Source organism: Odocoileus virginianus, chromosome 7, assembly GCF_023699985.2.
Source record: "Odocoileus virginianus isolate 20LAN1187 ecotype Illinois chromosome 7, Ovbor_1.2, whole genome shotgun sequence".
Classification (NCBI taxonomy): domain Eukaryota; kingdom Metazoa; phylum Chordata; class Mammalia; order Artiodactyla; family Cervidae; genus Odocoileus; species Odocoileus virginianus.
The window spans coordinates 636,145-655,763 of NC_069680.1; the positions used below are offsets into that span (position 1 = coordinate 636,145).

General features: G+C 42.2%; 1 protein-coding gene across 21 annotated transcripts in view; it reads left to right on the forward strand.

Moving 5' to 3' along the window:
- Positions 1–19,619, forward strand: part of CC2D2B (coiled-coil and C2 domain containing 2B) — a 221,769-nt gene that overhangs the window by 74,935 nt on the left and 127,215 nt on the right. For 20 of the 21 annotated variants that reach the window (XR_011488596.1, XR_011488595.1, XR_011488594.1 and 17 more), the window contains exons 3-7: positions 5,877–5,994; positions 8,998–9,148; positions 12,915–13,074; positions 14,287–14,526; positions 15,732–15,998. Coding sequence is in view for 18 of the 21 variants with exons in the window: in XM_070469930.1 (XP_070326031.1) it covers positions 5,877–5,994; positions 8,998–9,148; positions 12,915–13,074; positions 14,287–14,526; positions 15,732–15,998 (936 nt within the window). In the remaining 3 variants the exon portion in view is untranslated. Of the gene's footprint in view, positions 1–5,876; positions 5,995–8,997; positions 9,149–12,914; positions 13,075–13,989; positions 14,164–14,286; positions 14,527–15,731; positions 15,999–19,619 lie in introns of those variants that run through there. The other variant, XM_070469937.1, reaches the window with a different exon arrangement.

Genomic DNA, 19,619 nt, shown 5'->3' on the forward strand with positions numbered 1-19,619 from the left:
TCATGAACCAACACCCTCTTTCTGGACCACTGCTTCAATTCACTCAATAGCTCTTCAAGACCAATTATGATTGACAAAGTCATGTGCATGACCAAAAACTAGCTTAAGATCAAGGTTTACACAGTCTGATCACAACTATATAAAAATTACCATGAATTGAAAAAGATCAGAAGGAAATAAAGGAACAGTGATGTCTAAATCGTAATGAAATCGTAATGAAATCGTAAATGTCTTTTTTCCTTTTCTTTCAATTTTCTAGATACTATTTAATAAACTTGTAGCACTTTTAAAAAATAAAGTAATATTGAAAATAACATTAAGAGGATGTCAGATCTCTAGCTCACTGCTCAAATCTTGGATTTTTCTTTGATGTGAAGGACATACGGGCTAGAGAAACACTAGGTAGAGTGATAACATGGCAAGCATTTCACAAAGTATTTCTATAGGGTGGAGATTGTATTTAAAACATAATTCTGTTGTCACTGAGTCTGGGGGATGCCAGCTTAAACAAAGTTAAGCTGGTTTCTCCACTGTCAGACTTCTCTGAAGCAGTCACTACATAGTGGGTTCATGAGCCCAGGATAGGGAGCAAGCATTCCCCAAACTTCTGGGAAGCTTTCTTCACCCAGGTCCTTGCAGGCTTAGTGCTTTGGAAAATGCTGGTATGAGGAAAGAGAATAAAAGCTAGTGGCTCCCGGGGTTATAGATTTGTCAGGTGAGGCATAACTATTTAAGTACCCATTCAAGTCAAACTGCTCTGGAAATGAACTGTGAATGTTCATTTCAGTTAGGTGAAATGAACTTCTAACTCTATAATGAGCCAGCGATGAACGGCAAATGAATATGCTTTTAGTGTTGCAACAATGAAAGGCAAACACCCCAAATGTTCAAATTTAAGAATTTTCAAACAATCAAGCTTTACCTATCCATAAAACAGCAAGCGATGCCAATTTGTGTGTGTGTGTGTGTGCAATCCATTTTGGAAGACAAAAAACATTTAGTACAATAAAACAGTTTAGTTGCTATATATATAAGGTGAAATGTATATGTCAATTCCTGTGTTAAAGTCGCTCTACCTGCCCTTCTCAAGCACTTGTCAAATGAAATGTGGTGAAAGTTTTCATTTCTCAACCACCTCACTGTGTAAGGCCTTGGTGAAACAGGCTGATAGGAGCAAGCCTGGTCCCTCTGTTCTACTGGAAGAGTAACTTTCATGTCAACAGAGTAGACAGAATAGAACATCCTGATTTCAGAGTAAGGCTGCTTGCACTGCTGCCTTGCTAGCTTTTATCATGTACTTCTGTGGTTAGAACATTTTCTAGCAGGAAGAATTCAGGGACCCTGCTAGGGAAAAGCAGGGTTTTCTGCCATGTAAGCCCTGAAGCTCTTTCTCCATGCTGGGAGGTTTCCCATGGGTTCAGAGGCCCCAGACCTCAGTTAGATTCCTGTCTGTCCACAGCGATCATCAGGTCAGGCGGTTGTTGGTTTGATCTCACTGCAGGCCTAGTTGCAGAGGAGTCTGTACCATTTCCTTCTTCACCGTGCCCAAAACCAGCACGCAGGCCCTTTTCTTTATAAGGGTGTAATGCTGGTCACCATAGGGAAGTCCCAGTGTGCAAAAGGGGGCAGAGAGCACTGTGGAGGTAATGGAAGGTCAGGGAGGACACCAGGACAGTGGCACTCTCTGGTGGCAAAATGGAAGAAAACTTGACACCTCAATAAGCTTGACATTTAGCTCTCTGCAGCTGTTTAGGGAGGTCAGTTAATTCTAATTCTTCTTTTCTCCCTGGAGGCTCTTAGGTTCTTCCCAGGTGATAAGACAATATGAGGCGATAGATGTAAAACAACTGCTGACTTAAGCAGTGTCAAGTGGCAGACCACACTGTGAGGTCTGCAGCTCAGATGGGCAGCAAAGTGTGACTCAAGTGAGTGGCTGGCTCACACTTGAGAAGCACCTCCTTGGTTTCTCATCCTGTTACTTTCCTATCCCTTCCATTTACTTTGCTTCATGTTTCTCTCTAGGATAGGGGTGACAAATAAAAGGCACCCAAGCCACCATACTCTCCTCACAAGCTTGTGGCAGACATTAGTAACCATGTCATTTATTTTCCTGATTAAACCCAGGGATGTCACCAAAGATGAGTATTAATTGCTCAAAATGGGCATTGGGCAGTCTGCTTGTGTGCTAAGTTCTTTCAGTCTTGTCCAACTCTTTGTTACCCCATGGACTGTAGCTCACCAGCCTCCCCTGTCCATGATATTCTCCAGGCAAGAATACTGGAGTGGGTTGCCATGCCCTCCTCCAGGGGATCTTCCCAACCCAGGCATTGAATCCACATCTCATATCTCCTGCATTGGCAGGTGGGTTCTTTACCACTAGCGCCACGTGGGAAGACCATTGGGCAGTCTACTCCTGCGTAAATACCTGAAATAAATGGGTGCTTAAGCCCACAAAATGTTTTTCACATTTGGAAACCACTCCAATGTCCAGCAGTGGAATGGATAAACATACAGTGCATGCATATAATGAAGCACTCCACAGAAATGACAAGGGACAGACTATGGATACTCACAACCTGAATGCATCTTAGAGACTTGTAGAATGAAAGAAGTGAGACATCAGGGAGGCATACTGTCTGAGCCCATTTACTGCAGTTCAAAACCAGGCAGAACTCCTCCATGGTGACAGAAGTCAAGAATGGCTTCCAGTGGGGGAAGCCGACTGAGAGGGGCACCAGAAAATGGGGACTAGAAAATGTTGTGTACCTAAATCAAATCCCTTATGATTATACAGTGGAAGTGACAAATAGATTTAAGGGACTAGATCTGATAGACAGAATGCCTGATGAACTATGGACGGAGGTTTGTGACACTGTACAGTAGACAGGGATCAAGACCATCCCCAGGAAAAAGAAATGCAAAAAAGCAAAATGATTGTCTGAGGAGGCCTTACAAATAGCTGTGAAAAGAAGAGAAGCCAAAAGCAAAGGAGAAAAGGAAAGATATACCCATTTGAATGCAGAGTTCCAAAAAATAGCAAGGAGAGATAAGAAAGCCTTCCTCAGCGATCAATGCAAAGAAATAGAGGAAAACAATAGAATGGGAAAGACTAGAGATCTCTTCAAGAAATTAGAGATACCAAGGGAACATTTCATGCAAAGATAAAGGACAGAAATGGTATGGACCTGACAGAAGCAGAAGATATTAAGAAGAGGTGGCAAGAATACACAGAAGAATTGTACAAAAAAGATCTTCACATCCCAGTTAATCACGATGGTGTGATCACTCACCTAGCGCCAGACATCCTGGAATGCGAAGTCAAGTGGGCCTTAGGAAGCATCACTGCAAACAAAGCTAGTGGAGGTGATGGAATTCCAGTTGAGCTATTTCAAATCCTAAAAGATGATGCTGTGGAAGTGCTACACTCAATATGCCAGCAAAGTTGGAAAACTCAGCAGTGGCCATAGGACTGGAAAAGGTCAGTTTTCATCCCAATCCCAAAGAAAGGAAATGCCAAAGAATGCTCAAACTACCACACAGTTGCATTCATCTCACATGCTAGTAAAGTAATGCTCAAAATTCTCCAAGCCAGGTTTCAGCAATACATGAACCATGAACTTCCAGATGTTCAAGCTGGTTTTAGAAAAGGCAGAGGAACCAGAGATCAAATTGCCAACATCCACTGGATCATTGAAAAAGCAAAAGAGTTCCAGAAAAACATTTATTTCTGCTTTATGGACTATGCCAAAGCCTTTGACTGTGTGGATCACAATAAACTGTGGAAAATTCTGAAGGAGATGGACTACCAGACCACCTGACCTGCCTCTCGAGAAACCTGTATGCAGGTCAGGAAGCAACAGTTAGAACTGGACATGGAACAACAGACTGGTTCCAAATAGGAAAAGGAGTACATCAAGGCTATATATTGTCACCCTGCTTATTTAACTTATATGCAGAGTACATCATGAGAAACGCTGGGCTGGAAGAAGCACAAGTTGGACTCAAGATTTCCGGGGGAAATATCAATAACCTCAGATATGCAGATGCCACCACCCTTATGGCAGAAAGTGAAGAAGAACTAAAGAGCCTCTTGATGAAAGTGAAAGAGGAGAGTGAAAAAGTTGGCTTAAAGCTCAACATTCAGAAAACTAAGATCATGGCATCTAGTCCCATCACTTCATGGTAAATAAATCGGGAAACAGTGGAAACAGTGAGAGACTTTATTTTCTTGGGCTTCAAAATCACTGCAGATGGTGATTGCAGCAATGAAATTAAAAGACGCTTACTCCTTGGAAGGAAAGTTATGACCAACCTAGACAGCATATTAAAAAGCAGAGGCATTACTTTGCCAACAAAGGTCCATCTAGTCGAGGTATGGTTTTTCCAGTGGTCATGTATGGATGTGAGAGTTGGACTGTGAAGAAAGCTGAGTGCCGAAGAATTGATGCTTTTGAACTGCGGTGTTGGAGAAGACTCTTGACAGTCCCTTGGATTGCAAGGAGCTCCAACCAGTCCATCCTAAAGGAGATCAGTCCTGGGTGTTCATTGGAAGGTCTGATGTTGAAGCTGAAACTCCAAAACTTTGACCACCTGATGCAAAGAGCTGACTCATTTGAAAAGACCCTGATGCTGGGAGAGATTGAGGGCAGGAGAAGGGGACAACAGAGGATGAGATGGTTGGATGGCATCACTGACTCAATGGACATGAGTTTGGGTGGGCTCCGGAAGTTGGTGTTGGACAGGGAAGCCTGGCATGCTGTGGTTCATGGAGTTGCAAACAGACACGACTGAGCGACTGAACTGACCTTCATCTTGGTGGTGATTTATATGGATGGGCATATGTGCAAAAATTTATCAGGACACTTTGCTATAGTCATCCCTCTTTAGAAGTCCTTTCAATGAGGCACCAATTGGAAAACTATTGTCCAGACCTTGCTCCTCTGTTCCTCTGTGTTAGAAACACAAGGCCTTTGTTAGGTCTAACTCTGATCCAAATCCAGGCTCCATCACCTAATCACTTTGTATCTTGAGGAAATTACTTAACATCCTTGTACTTTCATTTCTCATCTGTATATTGGGGATGAAAACAGTACATACTTTATAGCACTGAAGGTTAAGTCAGATAATTCTTATAGAATACTCCTCACAACACTTGCTGGTGCATTTCCCATCCTCATGAAATATGAAGTGGCAATTTTCTGTTCTGGCCACCTCATTCTTTCTCTTATTGTCTTCTTACCCTTCCTCCTCTACCCTCTTCCTTTGCTTTATTTATTCTTCCTTCCAAGGCTTCTATGCTTAAGAACCAAAATCATGAAATCAAAGTACAAATCTTTTAAAATTTATTGAATACAATTTATAGTTATATTTGTAATAAAAAAAACAGGTACACTTAATATTTTCAATATCTCTCTTCCAGACCTCATACATACCAGTCCAATCAAATCACAAATCTGGGGGTCAGACACTGGCAGCAGTAGCCTTTGAAACTCTTCAGATGATTCTAACATGATTCCAGGCTTGGGAACTGATGGATTAATTGCTTTCTATTCCCTTTCTATTGTCTCAGCTAGTTCAGTATATTGATCACCTGAGAAGCTTCCAATGGCAGGCCCCTCCTTGGGTAAAGCCTGGATATTGCTAATGTGCAGCTCACGCTGAGAGCCATAGTTCTAGAGGGACTGGTGTGTTGGTAGATCTTGTGATCAGCACAACTCCACACACTCACTCCCTCAAAACCCGACCCACCCTCACCATGAGTTGAAATACTTTCTCCTGTTTCTGAAAGCCCCTGTCTTTGTATCCTTTCTGTTGCAAGCTGAATGTGGAAAAGGACGATGTAATGCTGACAAGTTCTCGGTTTGTTTTGCCCTCAGTTTGGGATTGTGCTGGATGCGGGCTCCTCTCACACGAATTTGTACATCTATAGATGGCCGGCAGAAAAGGAGAATGACACGGGGGTGGTGACTCAGATAGAAGAATGCAAGCTAAAAGGTAAGACGGAGAAAAAGGGGCTGGGAGACAGTGGGCACGAGAGAACGAGAGGCATGTGACAAGTGAAACACACGAGGAAAAGACGTCAAGTGAGAACGTAGTGGACCTGCTATTGTTGCTATTTTAGAAATAATTTATTATCATTATAAAATAGTATTGGAATCAGTCCTTAATGATAAAGCCCTTGAAAAATAAACTTTAGAATAATTGGGTAATAGCTCCCGTCAACAGGACACTTCTGTGTGCTATGCACCAAGTACTGAAAATGCGTTATTTCATCCTCACAATCTCCCTATAAGGAATGTATTCCTGTTGTTTTTTTTTGTTTTTTGTTTCTTTTTTTTTAATGAGGGCACTGAGGTTTCAAGAAGTTATGCCACTTGTTTATGGTTACTTGAGCTAGTAAGTGATGGAACTGGAGCTCAAACTGAGATCTCCAATTTAACTAAACCCTTATCGGTCATCTCATTAGCAAATATCTCCTCCTATTCAGTAGCTGTCTTTTATTTTTGTTGGTGGTTTCCTTTGCTGGGCAAAGATATGCACAACTTTAAACCCACATGTTAGATAGTGGTTCTCAAATTTGAGCCTGCATCAGAACCACAGATGCCTGCTCTCACCCCAGAGTTTCTGAGTCAGTAGGTCTGAGACAAGGTCTGAGAGTTTGCATTTCTAACAAGCTCCCAGGTGATGCTGATGCTGCTGGTCCAGAGAACTGCTGCTTTCAATCTTTGTCCTATAATTTGAGGCTTGGAAGAAATTTCTATAAGCCTTTAGCTTCTGTATAAGCAGGCAAATCATAGACCCTTAGGGCTGCAAAAAAGATCCTGTGGATCACTGAAATCTTGTTTTACAGAAAAGGAAGCAAAAAATCTGAAAGTCAAGTGACTTGCAAGTAGGAACAGATCTAGGACAAGAATCTCGCCTCCATGGCTGATTCACGTCAATGTATGGCAAAAACCACTACAATATTGTAAAATAATTGGCCTCCAACTACTAAAAGTAAATGAAAAATTAAAAAAAAAAAAGAATCTCACCTCCTAGTTACAACTCCAGGTTTCCTGCTACTCGGCATTGCATGCTGAGTTTTTTTCCTAGTCAGTTTTCTTTTAAGGTCACAAAACAAGACAGAGTTGTTGACAACAGCTCCTTCTGCTCCCTCCCATCCAACACTCCAGCATGCACCGAATGTTACCACATAGCACTGTCATCTTCGGACTTCTCTCTTGGCCTTTGGAGCCAGGGACCTACTGTTTAGTTTTAGTCAGACAGGTTACCCATGCCCCAGGAGATAATTGACTTTTCACAGTTTGTCAGGAAAGCTGTAAATAGGAGGTGTTTCTAAGACAGCGAGTCATGGTACCCAGTGCCTAATGTCCTCAGTTTGGTCCCATAAATTCTGAGATAGTATTTCAAACATTTCTTAAAACCCGAATCCCTCATTTTATTGACTTCTATTTAATTATTCACTGCCTTCCATTTCTTAAAGTAGTGTTGCTGTGTTAACCTAGCAGCTATCTATGGAGACTTTTTCCATGCATATTTGGCCTAATAAATGCAGTAATTTTCCCTTCTCAAAAGAGAGAAAGGGAGAGAGTTCTCTAATCAAATATTTAAACAGAAAGGTTGAGTTGAGAGCCACTAGTTACTGAAGGCCAGACTTTTTGGAATCAAAACAGTTAGCTGATAACTTGGAGCTGATTTTTCTTATTACAGTGAAGTGGACAGGCTGTTTAAAATTTGGTGAATGATACTGGTGAATGATATGGATAAGATAGGGACCTCCCAGGTGCTAGGTGGTAAAGAATCCCTCTGCCAGTGCAGGAGATGCAGGTTCAATTCCTGGGTTGGGAAGATCCCTTGGAGAAGGAAATGGCAACCCACTCCAGCATTCTTGCCTGAGAATCCCATCGACAGAGGAGCCTGGCGGGCTACAGTCCATGGGTCACAAAGAGTCAGATACCACTTAGCAACTAAACAATATCAGCAGATGGATAAGATCTGGATACTTACTGTAAAGCAAATCCTTATTATAAAGCATTGAAAATGTAGATTTTTAGCTTAGAGTGAGCCAAAATTGTTGTACTAACTTCAAAAAAGTTAAGGAATCTTGGCTCTAATCCTCTCCATAACAACAGTTTAAAAGGCTCTAAAACTGGATAAACAGTTTTGCTAGGCAGTCAGGATATCGAGAATGGGAAAATTGCTGAGGAATCATGGATACTATTCCTGTTTTTTCTAACAAAGGAAGAAATTTTGCTTCAGAAATTTTACGGGACAGGCCACAATTACGTAGCCAGTTAGTAGCCATTCCTATCTTTTCAGTAAAAGCCCATGTGCCTGGTGAATATTTTAATTTTTATTCTAAATGTTAACTTTCATCTTTCTGGGCTTCTAGGAATTAGTGTTTCTAACTACAATTTTGTGGAAGAAACATCATAAAGCAGCTATATATAGTTATCTATAATATCCCCATTAAAATCTGAGAGCCTGTTTTTAGGAAGGTTATGTCATTGAATGTGAAAATTGCACCATCCAGTGGCAAAATTATTGAACAGCAAACAAAACTAGCTCGAGGTGTGACAATAAATCCTACCAAGGTTAGATTCAGTGAGTTACCCTTTAAGTAACAAAACCTAATGTTGTTGTTTAGTTGCTAAGTCACATCTGACTTGCAACGGAGTGGACTGTAGCCTGCCAGGCTCCTCTGTCCATGGGATTTCCCAGGCAAGAATACTGGAATGAGTTGCCTTTTCTATCTCTAGCTCTTTCCAACTCAGGGATCAAACCTGGGTCTCCTGCTTGGTCTCCTGCTTGGCAGGTGAATTCTTTACCACTGCGACACCTGGGAAGCCCACCAAAACCTAATAAATATTTAAAAAAAAAAAAAAGAAATTATCTGCTTGCATTTTCTCAGAAAACATCACTATTTTCTCTAATAATGTGACGATATGTCCTTTACTTTTAAAAACAATTTTCATCTGCTTATACATCTTTTTCTAGGTCCCGGAATCTCAGGCTTTGCTAAGAAATTACAGGAAATCAATGTTTATCTGACCGCGTGCATGGAAAGAGCCAGGAAGGTGATCCCATCAGCCCAGCACCCAGAAACTCCTGTTTACCTGGGCGCCACGGCCGGCATGCGGTTGCTCAGGTATCACAGCCTGTAGGGGCTGAGAGCTGCTGGGAGTTAGGCTTGGTTGCACTAGAGCCTCTCAACTATGAGCAAATGCCACACTTCTTAACACAATTCTAGATATGCTAAATGTCCACACCTAAGAAAGAAAATCTCAGTGAACAGATAATATTCCCAAAGTCTTTGTATGTATAATAATGGTACTTTACATATGTTAAAAAAAAAAAAAGCCCTCTTGCTGATCTCCCCACAGAGAATTCAAGGGAGTGATGACGCAAGGAGACAAAGATTGAGCCTGTGTACTCTGAGATTTGGGGTAACGGATTTAGCAGCCATTCCATATCTGGGAGTAGGAGACCCAGAGGAGATCACAGATGTCCCAAGACACGTATCGTCACAGCACATCATTATTGGTCACCGCTTAGTACCTATTAGGCATTTTTTTTTCCGTTTGTTTGTTCATTCGTTCATTCACTGTGTAGTGACCGCCTTCTCTGTCCCAGGACATGGGAGAAGACTATTCATCTCCCAAGATCCGAGTTTTGATACAGGGTGACCAATTCTTTGCTAGAGGAGTGCTCAGAGCTGCTATAGGAGCATACCTGTCCCTGCCAAGGATAGGAGGAGATAAAGAAGACTCACCAGAGGAGGAGTACATGAACCAAATCATTGAGGGCTTGTTGGAGGTTGGGAGAAGGGCATCACAGGCCAAGTAAATGTCATGTATTACATAACCTATGTTTGTTGGACACCTATTATATGTCAGGCACAAGTCCCTCCTTTTCATGGATCTTGTGTTCTAATCACTGTTCCCAGGAGGGATATGTGAGAGACCAGGGCCTGTTCAGAGGACTATAGACAGTTCTGCGCAAATGGAACACAGGGTGCATAGGGTAAATATCAATAGTGACAATAATAGTGGTAGATGCTTGTATTTGCTGGGCCCTTCCTATGTTCTCAGCACTATGTTTTAATCTCTGTAACTCTACAAAGTAAGAGGTACCATTAGCTATTATTAACCAGATTAAGAAAGCTGTGGTGTACAGATGTTGAGGAACTCACCAAAGGTCACACATCTGGCAAGTGGTCGAACCAGGTTCTGAGTGGGACTCCGAGAGGGCAAGGTTCAAATCACAAAGTGCCTCATGGGCCATGCCAAGGAGTTTGGAGTTTATCTGGGAAATAATGGGAAGCCATGAAAGGATGCTACACAGCTGGTGACACAGGTTGTTGTTCAGTTACCCAGTCATGTCTGACTCTTTGCAACCCCATGGACTGTAGCACACCAGGCCTCCCTGACCTTCACCATCTCCCGGAGCTTGCCCAAGTTCATTGGCATTGCATTGGTGATGCCATTCAGTCGTCTCGTCCTCTGACACCCTCTTCTCCTTCTGCCCTCAATCTTTCCCAGTATCAGGGACTTTTCCAATGAGTAGTCTGTTAGCATCAGATGACCAAAATACCGGAGCTTCAGCTTCAGTATCACTCCTTCCAGTATCAGAGTTTATCACTCTAAAGATTGACCGGTTTGATCTCCTTGCTGTCCAAGAGACTTTCAGGACTCTTCTCCAGCACCACAGTTTGAAGGCATCAATTCTTTGGTTTTTGTTTTCTTTGTGGGCCAACACTCGCAACCGTATGTGACCACTGGGAAGACCATGGCCTTGACTGTACAAACCTTTGTCGGCAGAGTGTAATGTCTCTGTTTTTCAACACACGTCTAGGTTTGTCATAGCTTTCCTACCAAGAAGCAAACGTCTTCTGATTTCATGGCTGCAGTCACCATCCACAGTGATTTTGGAACCCAAGAAGAGGAAATCTGTCACTACTTCTGCCTTTTCCCCTTCTATTTGCCATGCAGTGTACCATGCACATTGGTAGAGGGGTGGATTGGAAAGGAGGAAAACTAGGGATAAGGAGCCCACTTGGTAGGGTATGGAAGGCATTCAACTGAGAAATTATGGAGTCTAATGCCAGTTGGAAGGCAGCATTTTCTGACCCAGAGACTCTCAGTATTGTATTACCTAGATCTTGGAAGGGCTTCCTAGGTGGTGCAGTGGTAAAAGAATCCACCTGCTAATACAGGAAACACAAGAGACATGGATTTGACCCTAGGTTGGGAAGATCCCTTGGAGAAGGAAATGGTAACCCACTCCAGTATCCTTGCCTGAAAAATCCCATGGACAGAGTCTGGTGGACTACAGTCCATGGGGCCGCAAAGAGTCAGACACGGCTGAGCATGCAATCCTTGGTGAAAGCAGTTGTAGTCCATCTTCATTATGACAACCCTGGAAGATTTCTACTTTAGATCTCAAGATTTCAAACCCCAAAACCAAGGCACAATATGAGGAAGGTTTTTTTTGTTTTTTTGTTTTTTAACCAGTCTGGCACCAACTGAGCTTGGTTATCTGTATCAGGATGTTTACCACCTGGAATTTACTGGAGCCCTAATTAAAAACCTCAAGGAGAGTCCTGAGGCTGTGTAAGCAGCTCAAAGCCTCCATCAATAGCTAATGTAGCACACCTCAGCTCTAGGTTTGGTGATCAAGCAATATCCAGCTACCACCATCACAGTAATTAAAATTACTCTGATAATTTCCTGGAGCCAGGCAACAGCAATGAAAATGGTCTTTTAAGAGGACCAACCTTGGAGAAGGAAATGGCAACCCACTCCAGTGTTCTTGCCTGGAGAATCCCAGGGATGGGGGTGCCTGGTGGGCTTCTGTCTATGGGGTCACACTGAGTCGGACACAACTGAAGTGATTTAGCAGCAGCAGCAGCAGTGAATCCTATATAGCATTTAAGAACTACAAAATCAACACAAATGCTTCTGAAAAATTAAAAAGCTTATATTTGCATTTATCCTCTGAGGTTAGGTTGAGAATGCCCTTTATCATTCTTTGCTGATTTCAAAGGCTTTGGGGGGTTTCTCAGAACATTTCTTTGGAAGGACTGATGCTGAAGCTGAAGCTATAATACTTTGGCCAGCTAGATGAAGAACTGACTCATTGGAAAAGACCCTGATGCTGGAAAAGATTGAAGGCAGGAGGAAAAGGGGACAACAAAGGATGAGAGTGTTGGACGGCGATGGACATGAGATTGAGCAAGTTTTGGGAGTTGGTGATGGACAGGGAGGCCTGGCATGCTGCAGTTCATGGGGTCGCAATGAGTCGTACACGACTGAGTGACTGAACTGAACTGAGCAGAACATTTTTAATGATAATTACTACTACTGAATTTTACGGGCATCATTCTGGTTACAGCTGTATTTTTAAAATTTGTTTCTTTGTTTTTTATGATGTGGTGCTCTTAGGATTTTATTTCAAGCCGACCAAATGTCTCTTTCATTTGAAAATTTGCAGGGGAGAATTTTATCTTGGCGAATCCGAATCTGAAATTTCTGTTATTATTCAAAGTGCTTTGAATTTGTAAAGACTTTTAAAAATATATTTAAGTACTTTTATTATTTTGTGAAAATCAGGATTAAATCCTGTACACTAAATTATTGTATGGTCTTTGTTTCTCATAAAAAAAAAAAAAAGTAAGAGGACCAACCTACATAGGGATTGGAAGGATTTGGATTTGGAAAGAGGGGGCCAAAAGAGTAGTTATGCCTCACCCCAAGGGAGGGCTCCTCAGACAGCCATGTGTGGGGATCTCCAGCCATCTGTTTATTCCATTGAGTTTGTGGTTCAGCTTCCTAGTAGCACAGGCTGGAAGCTCTGGCTGCAGTGGGTAGTTGTAGTTATTCAAACAAAACCAGTAACCTCAGCTCTTTGTGCAGGATGGAAAATCAACAGATGGCAGACAAGATCCTGAATGTGGTTGCAAAGAGCATCAACAAGTACCCCTTTGACTTCCAAGGTGCCAGAATCATCAGTGGCCAGGAGGAAGGTGCCTATGGCTGGATTACTGTCAACTATTTGCTGGGCAAATTCACTCAGGTGATTATCTCACAGCACCCAGGGAGGTGGCTCCCTGGGGTCAATGCCATTGACATATCTCAGAAAATACCTGGATCACTAAGCAGAATGACTGATGGGTAAATGAGCAAATTAACTTCCCCTCATATGTGCAAGGGTCACCAGAGGTATAATTCTCTTACAACTACTCTTACTATCGGAGAATAAATGAGCCATAACTTCACCTTACAGAGATAAAGAAAAAATAAAAAATATAGAAATGTAGAAAAATCAGACTTCCCGAGTGGCGCTAGTGGTAAAGAACCCGCCTGCCAGTGCAGGAGACATAAGAGATATGGGTTCGATCCCAGGGTCTGAAAGATCCCCTAGAGGAGGGCATGGCAACCCACTCCAGTCTTCTTCTTCTGGAGAATCCCATGGACAAAGGAGCCTGGTGGGCTACAGTCCATATGGTTGCAAAGAGTCAGACAGGACTGAAATGACTTTGTATGCACACATGCACACACAGAAAACTTAAAAATCTATCATTATTTTCCCAGTGCTATGTGTCTTGTGCTACATGCAAAGCATTTTTCATATACCATTTGATTTAATCTTTGGAATACTTATAGGAGATGTTCTCTCATTGAAAAGCCACAAATGGAGGCCTAGCAAGGTAACTATTCTGCTTAAGGTCACGTGGCTAATGAGCAAATGAGTGGGGATTTGAATCTGGGTCTTTCTGGCCCCCGGTTGTAAACTGGCTCTGGATTGCTACAATCTGAGCTGAGTCTCTGAAGCCCCTCTTTTCTTGCTGTTGATTTGATGCAGACTCAGGAACCTCCGGAGAATGCAATGGCACCCCACTCCAGTACTTTTGCCTGGAAAATCCCATGGACGGAGGAGCCTGGTAGGCTGCAGTCCATGGGGTCACTAAGAGTCGGACACAACTGAGCAACTTCACTTTCACTTTTCACTTTCATGCATTGGAGAAGGAAATGGCAACCCACTCCAGTGTTCTTGCCTGGAGAATCCCATGGACGGGGGAACCTGGTGGGCTTCCGTCTATGGGGTCGCACAGAGTCGGACACGACTGAAGCTACTTAGCAGCAGCAGCAGCAGGAACCTCTGGTAAGCTTGGTATCACCCTTATGCTCCTGCTCCTGTGCCTTAGGAAGTCCTTGAGTCCAAGAAATCATATGAAAAGGGAGATGTACAAAGGCTTCTACAGCTGGTGACTGTACTGTCTTTCAGAAATTGAGTTGGTTTAACCTGAAGCCAAGCAAAGATGATACTCAGGAAACCTATGGAGCCTTAGACCTTGGGGGAGCCTCTACACAAATCACTTTTGTGCCCCAAAATGAAATGATCGAGTCTCCAAACAACAACCTGTACTTTCGCCTCTATGGCAAGAACTACAGTGTGTACACACACAGCTTCCTGTGCTATGGGAAGGACCAAGCACTCTTGCAGAAACTGGCCCTGGAACTTCAGGCAAGTATAACTGAATCCAGACTACCCTCCCAACAACTGGGGGCCTCCAGCCCCCACATCTTGTTGTTTTCTATTTCTACTGCATAACTGGTCTGAAGTTGGTTGCTGTACTTTCCAAACTTTTTCAGGGAGGATATCTAAGAACATCTGGTCAATCCCTGTCAACTGTCCCATCTAGACATCACCTCGTATGTTTGTTTACTGCACTGTCTCCAAGAACATGACTCAAATCCTTTCTTTGGAAATTATTTCTCATCCCTGTGGAGCTGATAATGAAAAGCCTAGAGTATTGTATGTGTGTGTGTGTGCGTGCATGCAATTTTTAAGCTCTTCCCCACTTTTCAATCTCCACTTCCTACAAAATGCAGAAAACAAGGTTCTTTAAAAAAAAAAAAAAAAGCTGGAGAGGAGGAGGAAAAAAGGCTTAAGGGAAAATACTGACTTTATTGATCAATGGTACAAATCTTGTCCCAGACACTTTTTCCACTTTGAAGGCAAGAATAGTTAAACATGCTCAAAATCATGCATGATTTTGAGAACACCCTGACAAATACAGAGCAACAACATCAAATGCAGCTGTTCCCTGTCTCTACTCAAGGGGCAACCAGTTCTCTGCTTTCCTCCCAAGCTTTCTGCACTATCAATAAGATGACTGCCATGGGTGGAGGGGCTGCAGCCCTAAGGCTCCACTAAGCCTCTCGTCCACAGCAGCCCCCTTTCTTCTCTTGAACAGATTGGGCTGTGGGCTGAAAATCATTTTGATGCTCCTGTGTCAATACGATTTATGGCACTTCTAGTTCTTGGGATTTTTGCTTTCGGCTTAGAGGTGGGGGCGGGGAGATAGGAAGACCTCCAGAGAACTACCTCAGGCTCAGAATTTTGAGACCCTTGAGAGTGTTCCTTGTGGGTCTGCTTCTGACCTAAGTACTCGGGGCTAATCCAAACAAGTGGAATCTCTGGGCCCAGCTTCAACCACATCAGCTTCCTATGAGTAGCAAAAATTCATTTACATCTGATACCACTTTTGGTGCCTGTTAAACAAATATGACTATTCCCAAGGGTCAAAAAGACAGAGCAGGGGTCTACTGATGCCAGTGCTGAGTGCCTGGATGGTGTTCAGTTGCTATACATTAATGAAGTCAGACTGGTGCTTTTGTCCAAAGCATTTGCACGTGATGCCTTTAAGTGATTTTTTTCCCCTTCAGGGTACAAGTGAAATCATCCATGAGCCATGCTTTCACTCCGGATACTTGAGGAAACTTAACATGAGTGTCTTCAACGAAGGTTTCTGTGCCAGGAGATATATGTCGACTTCTTCATACCATCCATTCTTTGACATTGAAGTCCGTGGCACTGGAAACTTCCAACAATGCCAACAAGGCATCATTCAACTCTTTAACTCAAGTTACTGCCCTTACTCCAGATGCTCCTTCAATGGGGTTTTCTTGCCACCACTCCAAGGGCAGTTTGGGGTAAGTTTGTGAAATAATGATATACTTGTTAGAATGATTTTGGTTGCAAATTATAGAATATGTGTGTCCAAAGGGTTTAAATAACAGGATTCTTTATCTTCTCACATGGTAATAAGCTTTCAGACAGATAATTCTGGGCTAGTTCTTTAGCTTAACAATGTCAGGACTTGGTATCAGCTTTTCAATTATTTTCTTGGCTTTACTGTGGTGCTAAGATGGCAGCTACTGCTTTGTGCAAAGCCAATGCAGGAAAGAAAGAAGTTTATCTTGCATATATCTCTCTCCAACTCTGCAGAAGTGTCAACAGACATCTTTTTAGATACCATTAGCCAGAATTTGGTAAACCAACCTGTGATAAAGGCAAATGGGTTACCATGGTTGGTTTAGACAATCACTGTTCATCCCCTGGAACTGGGGAGCCTTCTTGAGCAAACTGCTTTCCTCTACCAGGTAAAATCAGGAATCTGTAAGCCAGATTGTAAGGAATCTGTAAGGCTGTTGGGTAGGCGCCCATTAGAATCTGTCACAGGTGGCATCTCAGATGTCAGAAGAAGCAGCAGCAGTTAGATGTCTTAGGTAAGGATTTTCCTCTATAGAGACACTTAGGAAGTAGAAACTCAGTAAGTCCCAAGGAAACAAGAAGAGAGTGTCATATTCATTCCATCTTGAAGAGTTGGGGGACCATTTGAATCCTGACTCCAAATTCCTTCTTTTCTTCATTATTCCAGAATAAGAAAAAAATTTAAGCAGAGGCTGAAGAGGTGCCCCTAGATCTACTCATTATTTCAAATGTCATATTTTGGTCCTAAAGACCAAGAATTATAGTACTCACAGTTTATAAGTATATTGTTTCATTAGCTACCATCAGCTCAGTCGCTGAGTCATGTCTGACTCTTTGTAACCCCATGGACTGCAGCACTCTAGGCTTCCCTGTCCATCACCAACTCCCGGAGCTTGCTCAAACTCATGTCCATCGAGTTGGTGATGTCATCCAACCATCTCATCCTCTGTCGTCCCCTTCTCCTCCTACCTTCAATCTTTCCCAGCATCAGGGTCTTTTCAAATGAGTCAGCTATTCCCATCAGGTGGCCAAAGTATTGGAGCTTCAGCTTTAGCATCAGTCCTTCCAATGAACACCCAGGACTGATCTCCTTTAGGATGGACTGATTGGATCTCCTTGCAGTCCAAGGGACTCCAAGAGTCTTCTCCAACACCGCAGTTCAAAAACATCAATTCTTTGGTGCTCAGCTTTCTTTATAGTCCAACCTTCACATCCATACATGACTACTGGAAAAACCATAGTTTTGACTAGATGGACCTTTGTTGGCAAAGTAATGTCTCTGCTTTTTAATATTCTGTCTAAGTTGGTCAAGGCTTTTCTTCCAAGCTACCATCAACTGAGTTCTAACTATTGACTAATATATATGTTATCTCAATCACTTAAGATTACATTCAAAGAAACAATGGGCTTTTGTCTGCCTTCACACTCTCCCTTTTTCAGAAAGTAGATCAGCATGTGAGGAAGGGAGTTCAACTCCTCTCTCAGACCCCAACAGAAGAGCTTCTTCCAAGGTCTCTTGGCCCAATTCAATATCGCGGAAAGAACTTCCTGGAGAAAGCACAGGCCCTATAGTAACCATATCTGGCTTAAAATCTTGTGTTACCATTTGCTAATGATATGGAGGTCTTCATTCCCCTGGTCTCTGGAAAACAGCAATGGGTAAAATCATGGATCCTGCTGACCTAAACCACGGCCTAGACCACAGTTTACCTGCCTCTCCAGTTTTCTGAGGGAAATACATGACTGCACAATGACTGGCAAGGTAATATTTGGTCATTAGTTGGCTCCAAATCCAAATTCAGAACAAACTACACTGCCACCTGGATGCTCCATAGCTGAAATAGCACTGGCTGCCTGTTTGGGGGTTTTTTGAGCCAAGTTCCTTGCCTTGGATCTAGCTGCTGGAAGAGAAATGAGGGTGCCACAGAAGGGAAGAAGGTTGCCAGAGATGCTGGGGACAGCCGAGGGCCCTTTCCATTCCACTCACTCCTGGGAACTACATCTGAAGGAAAAGCGGTATATTATTTTGTGTTTGCCTTTTAACGTTTTTGAAACCTTTCCCTCCTGAAAACCATGGCCCAATTCTTGCTTTCAAGCTTGACAAACCCTTCTGACTTAGCAGGGTTGGGGGTGGAAAGATGGGGGTGAGGGTGGAATTTCTTGCCTTTGAATGTAATTCCCCCAATCAAGGTAGGACAGGGCTGGAAAAGCATGGAGGAGCCTTGAGCTTCTCCTGGTAGCTTTTCTGTTTGGTCCCTTAGTTCCTCAGAGAAAGACTTGTACACTGAAAACCACAAAACACTGATGAAAGAAAGTAAGGAAGACACAATGGAAAGACAGCCTCTGTTCATGAAAGACTTAACATGGTTAAAGTACCCATACTGCTAAAAGTGATCCACACATTCAGTGCAATCCCCATTAAAATCCCAGTGGTGTTTTTTAATGAAATAGAAAAATATATATAAAATTCATTTGCAGTACAAAAGACCATACAAAGCCAGAACAATCCTGAGAAAGTAAAACAAACCTGGAGGTATCACACTTGTGGATTTTTAAATATATTACATTTAATTTAATTAAAGGTGCTGTAATAAAAACAGCATGGTGCTGGCATAAAGACAAACATATAGACCAATGGAACAGAATAGAGTCCTTAAAAAAAAAAACCCACATATATATGATTAACTGATCTTTGACAAGGGTGCCAAGAGTACACAATGGGGAAAGAATAGTCTCTTCAGTAAATGGTTTCTGGGAAGCTGTGTATATCCATATGCAAAAGAATGAAGTTGGACCTGTATATTACAGCATTCACAAAAATCAACTCAAAATGGACTGAAGACTTTAACACAAGACCTGAAACTGTAAAATTCCAAGAAGGAAATATAGGTGAAAAGCTTCATGATATTGGTCTTAGCAGTGAGTTCTAGATGTGGCACCAAAAGCCCAGGCACCAAAAGCAAAAATAGGTAACTGAGACTACATCAAACCAGAAAGTTTATGCACAGCAGAGGAAACAATCAGCGGAGTAAAAAAGCAACCTACAAAATGGTAGAAAATATTTGCAAACTGTGTATCAGATGAGAGGTAGATTTCCAAAATATATAAGAAATTCCAACAACCCAACAGCAAGAAGAATACTAACTCGATTAAAAATGGACTACAGACTTGAATAGACATTTCTCCAAGGACAACATACAAATGGCTAGTTGGTATATATGAGGGTGCAGAACATCACTAACAATCTGGGTAATGCAAATCAAAATCACAATGAGGTATCACCTCATACCTGATAGAATGGATATTATCAAAGAAAAAGCAAAAGACAAGTGTAGTGAGGATGTGAAGAAAATGGACCCCTTTGTATATTGTGGATGTGACCACTATGTAAAGGAGTATGGAGGTTCCTCAAAAAATCAAAAATATATCTATCATATGATCAAGCAATCTTTCTTTTGGGTGTTTATCTGCCCAGGTGTGGAAACAACCTAAATGTCTATTGATGAATGTTGGAAGAGGAATGGATTTTTTTAAAATGTGGTATATACATACAACAGAAT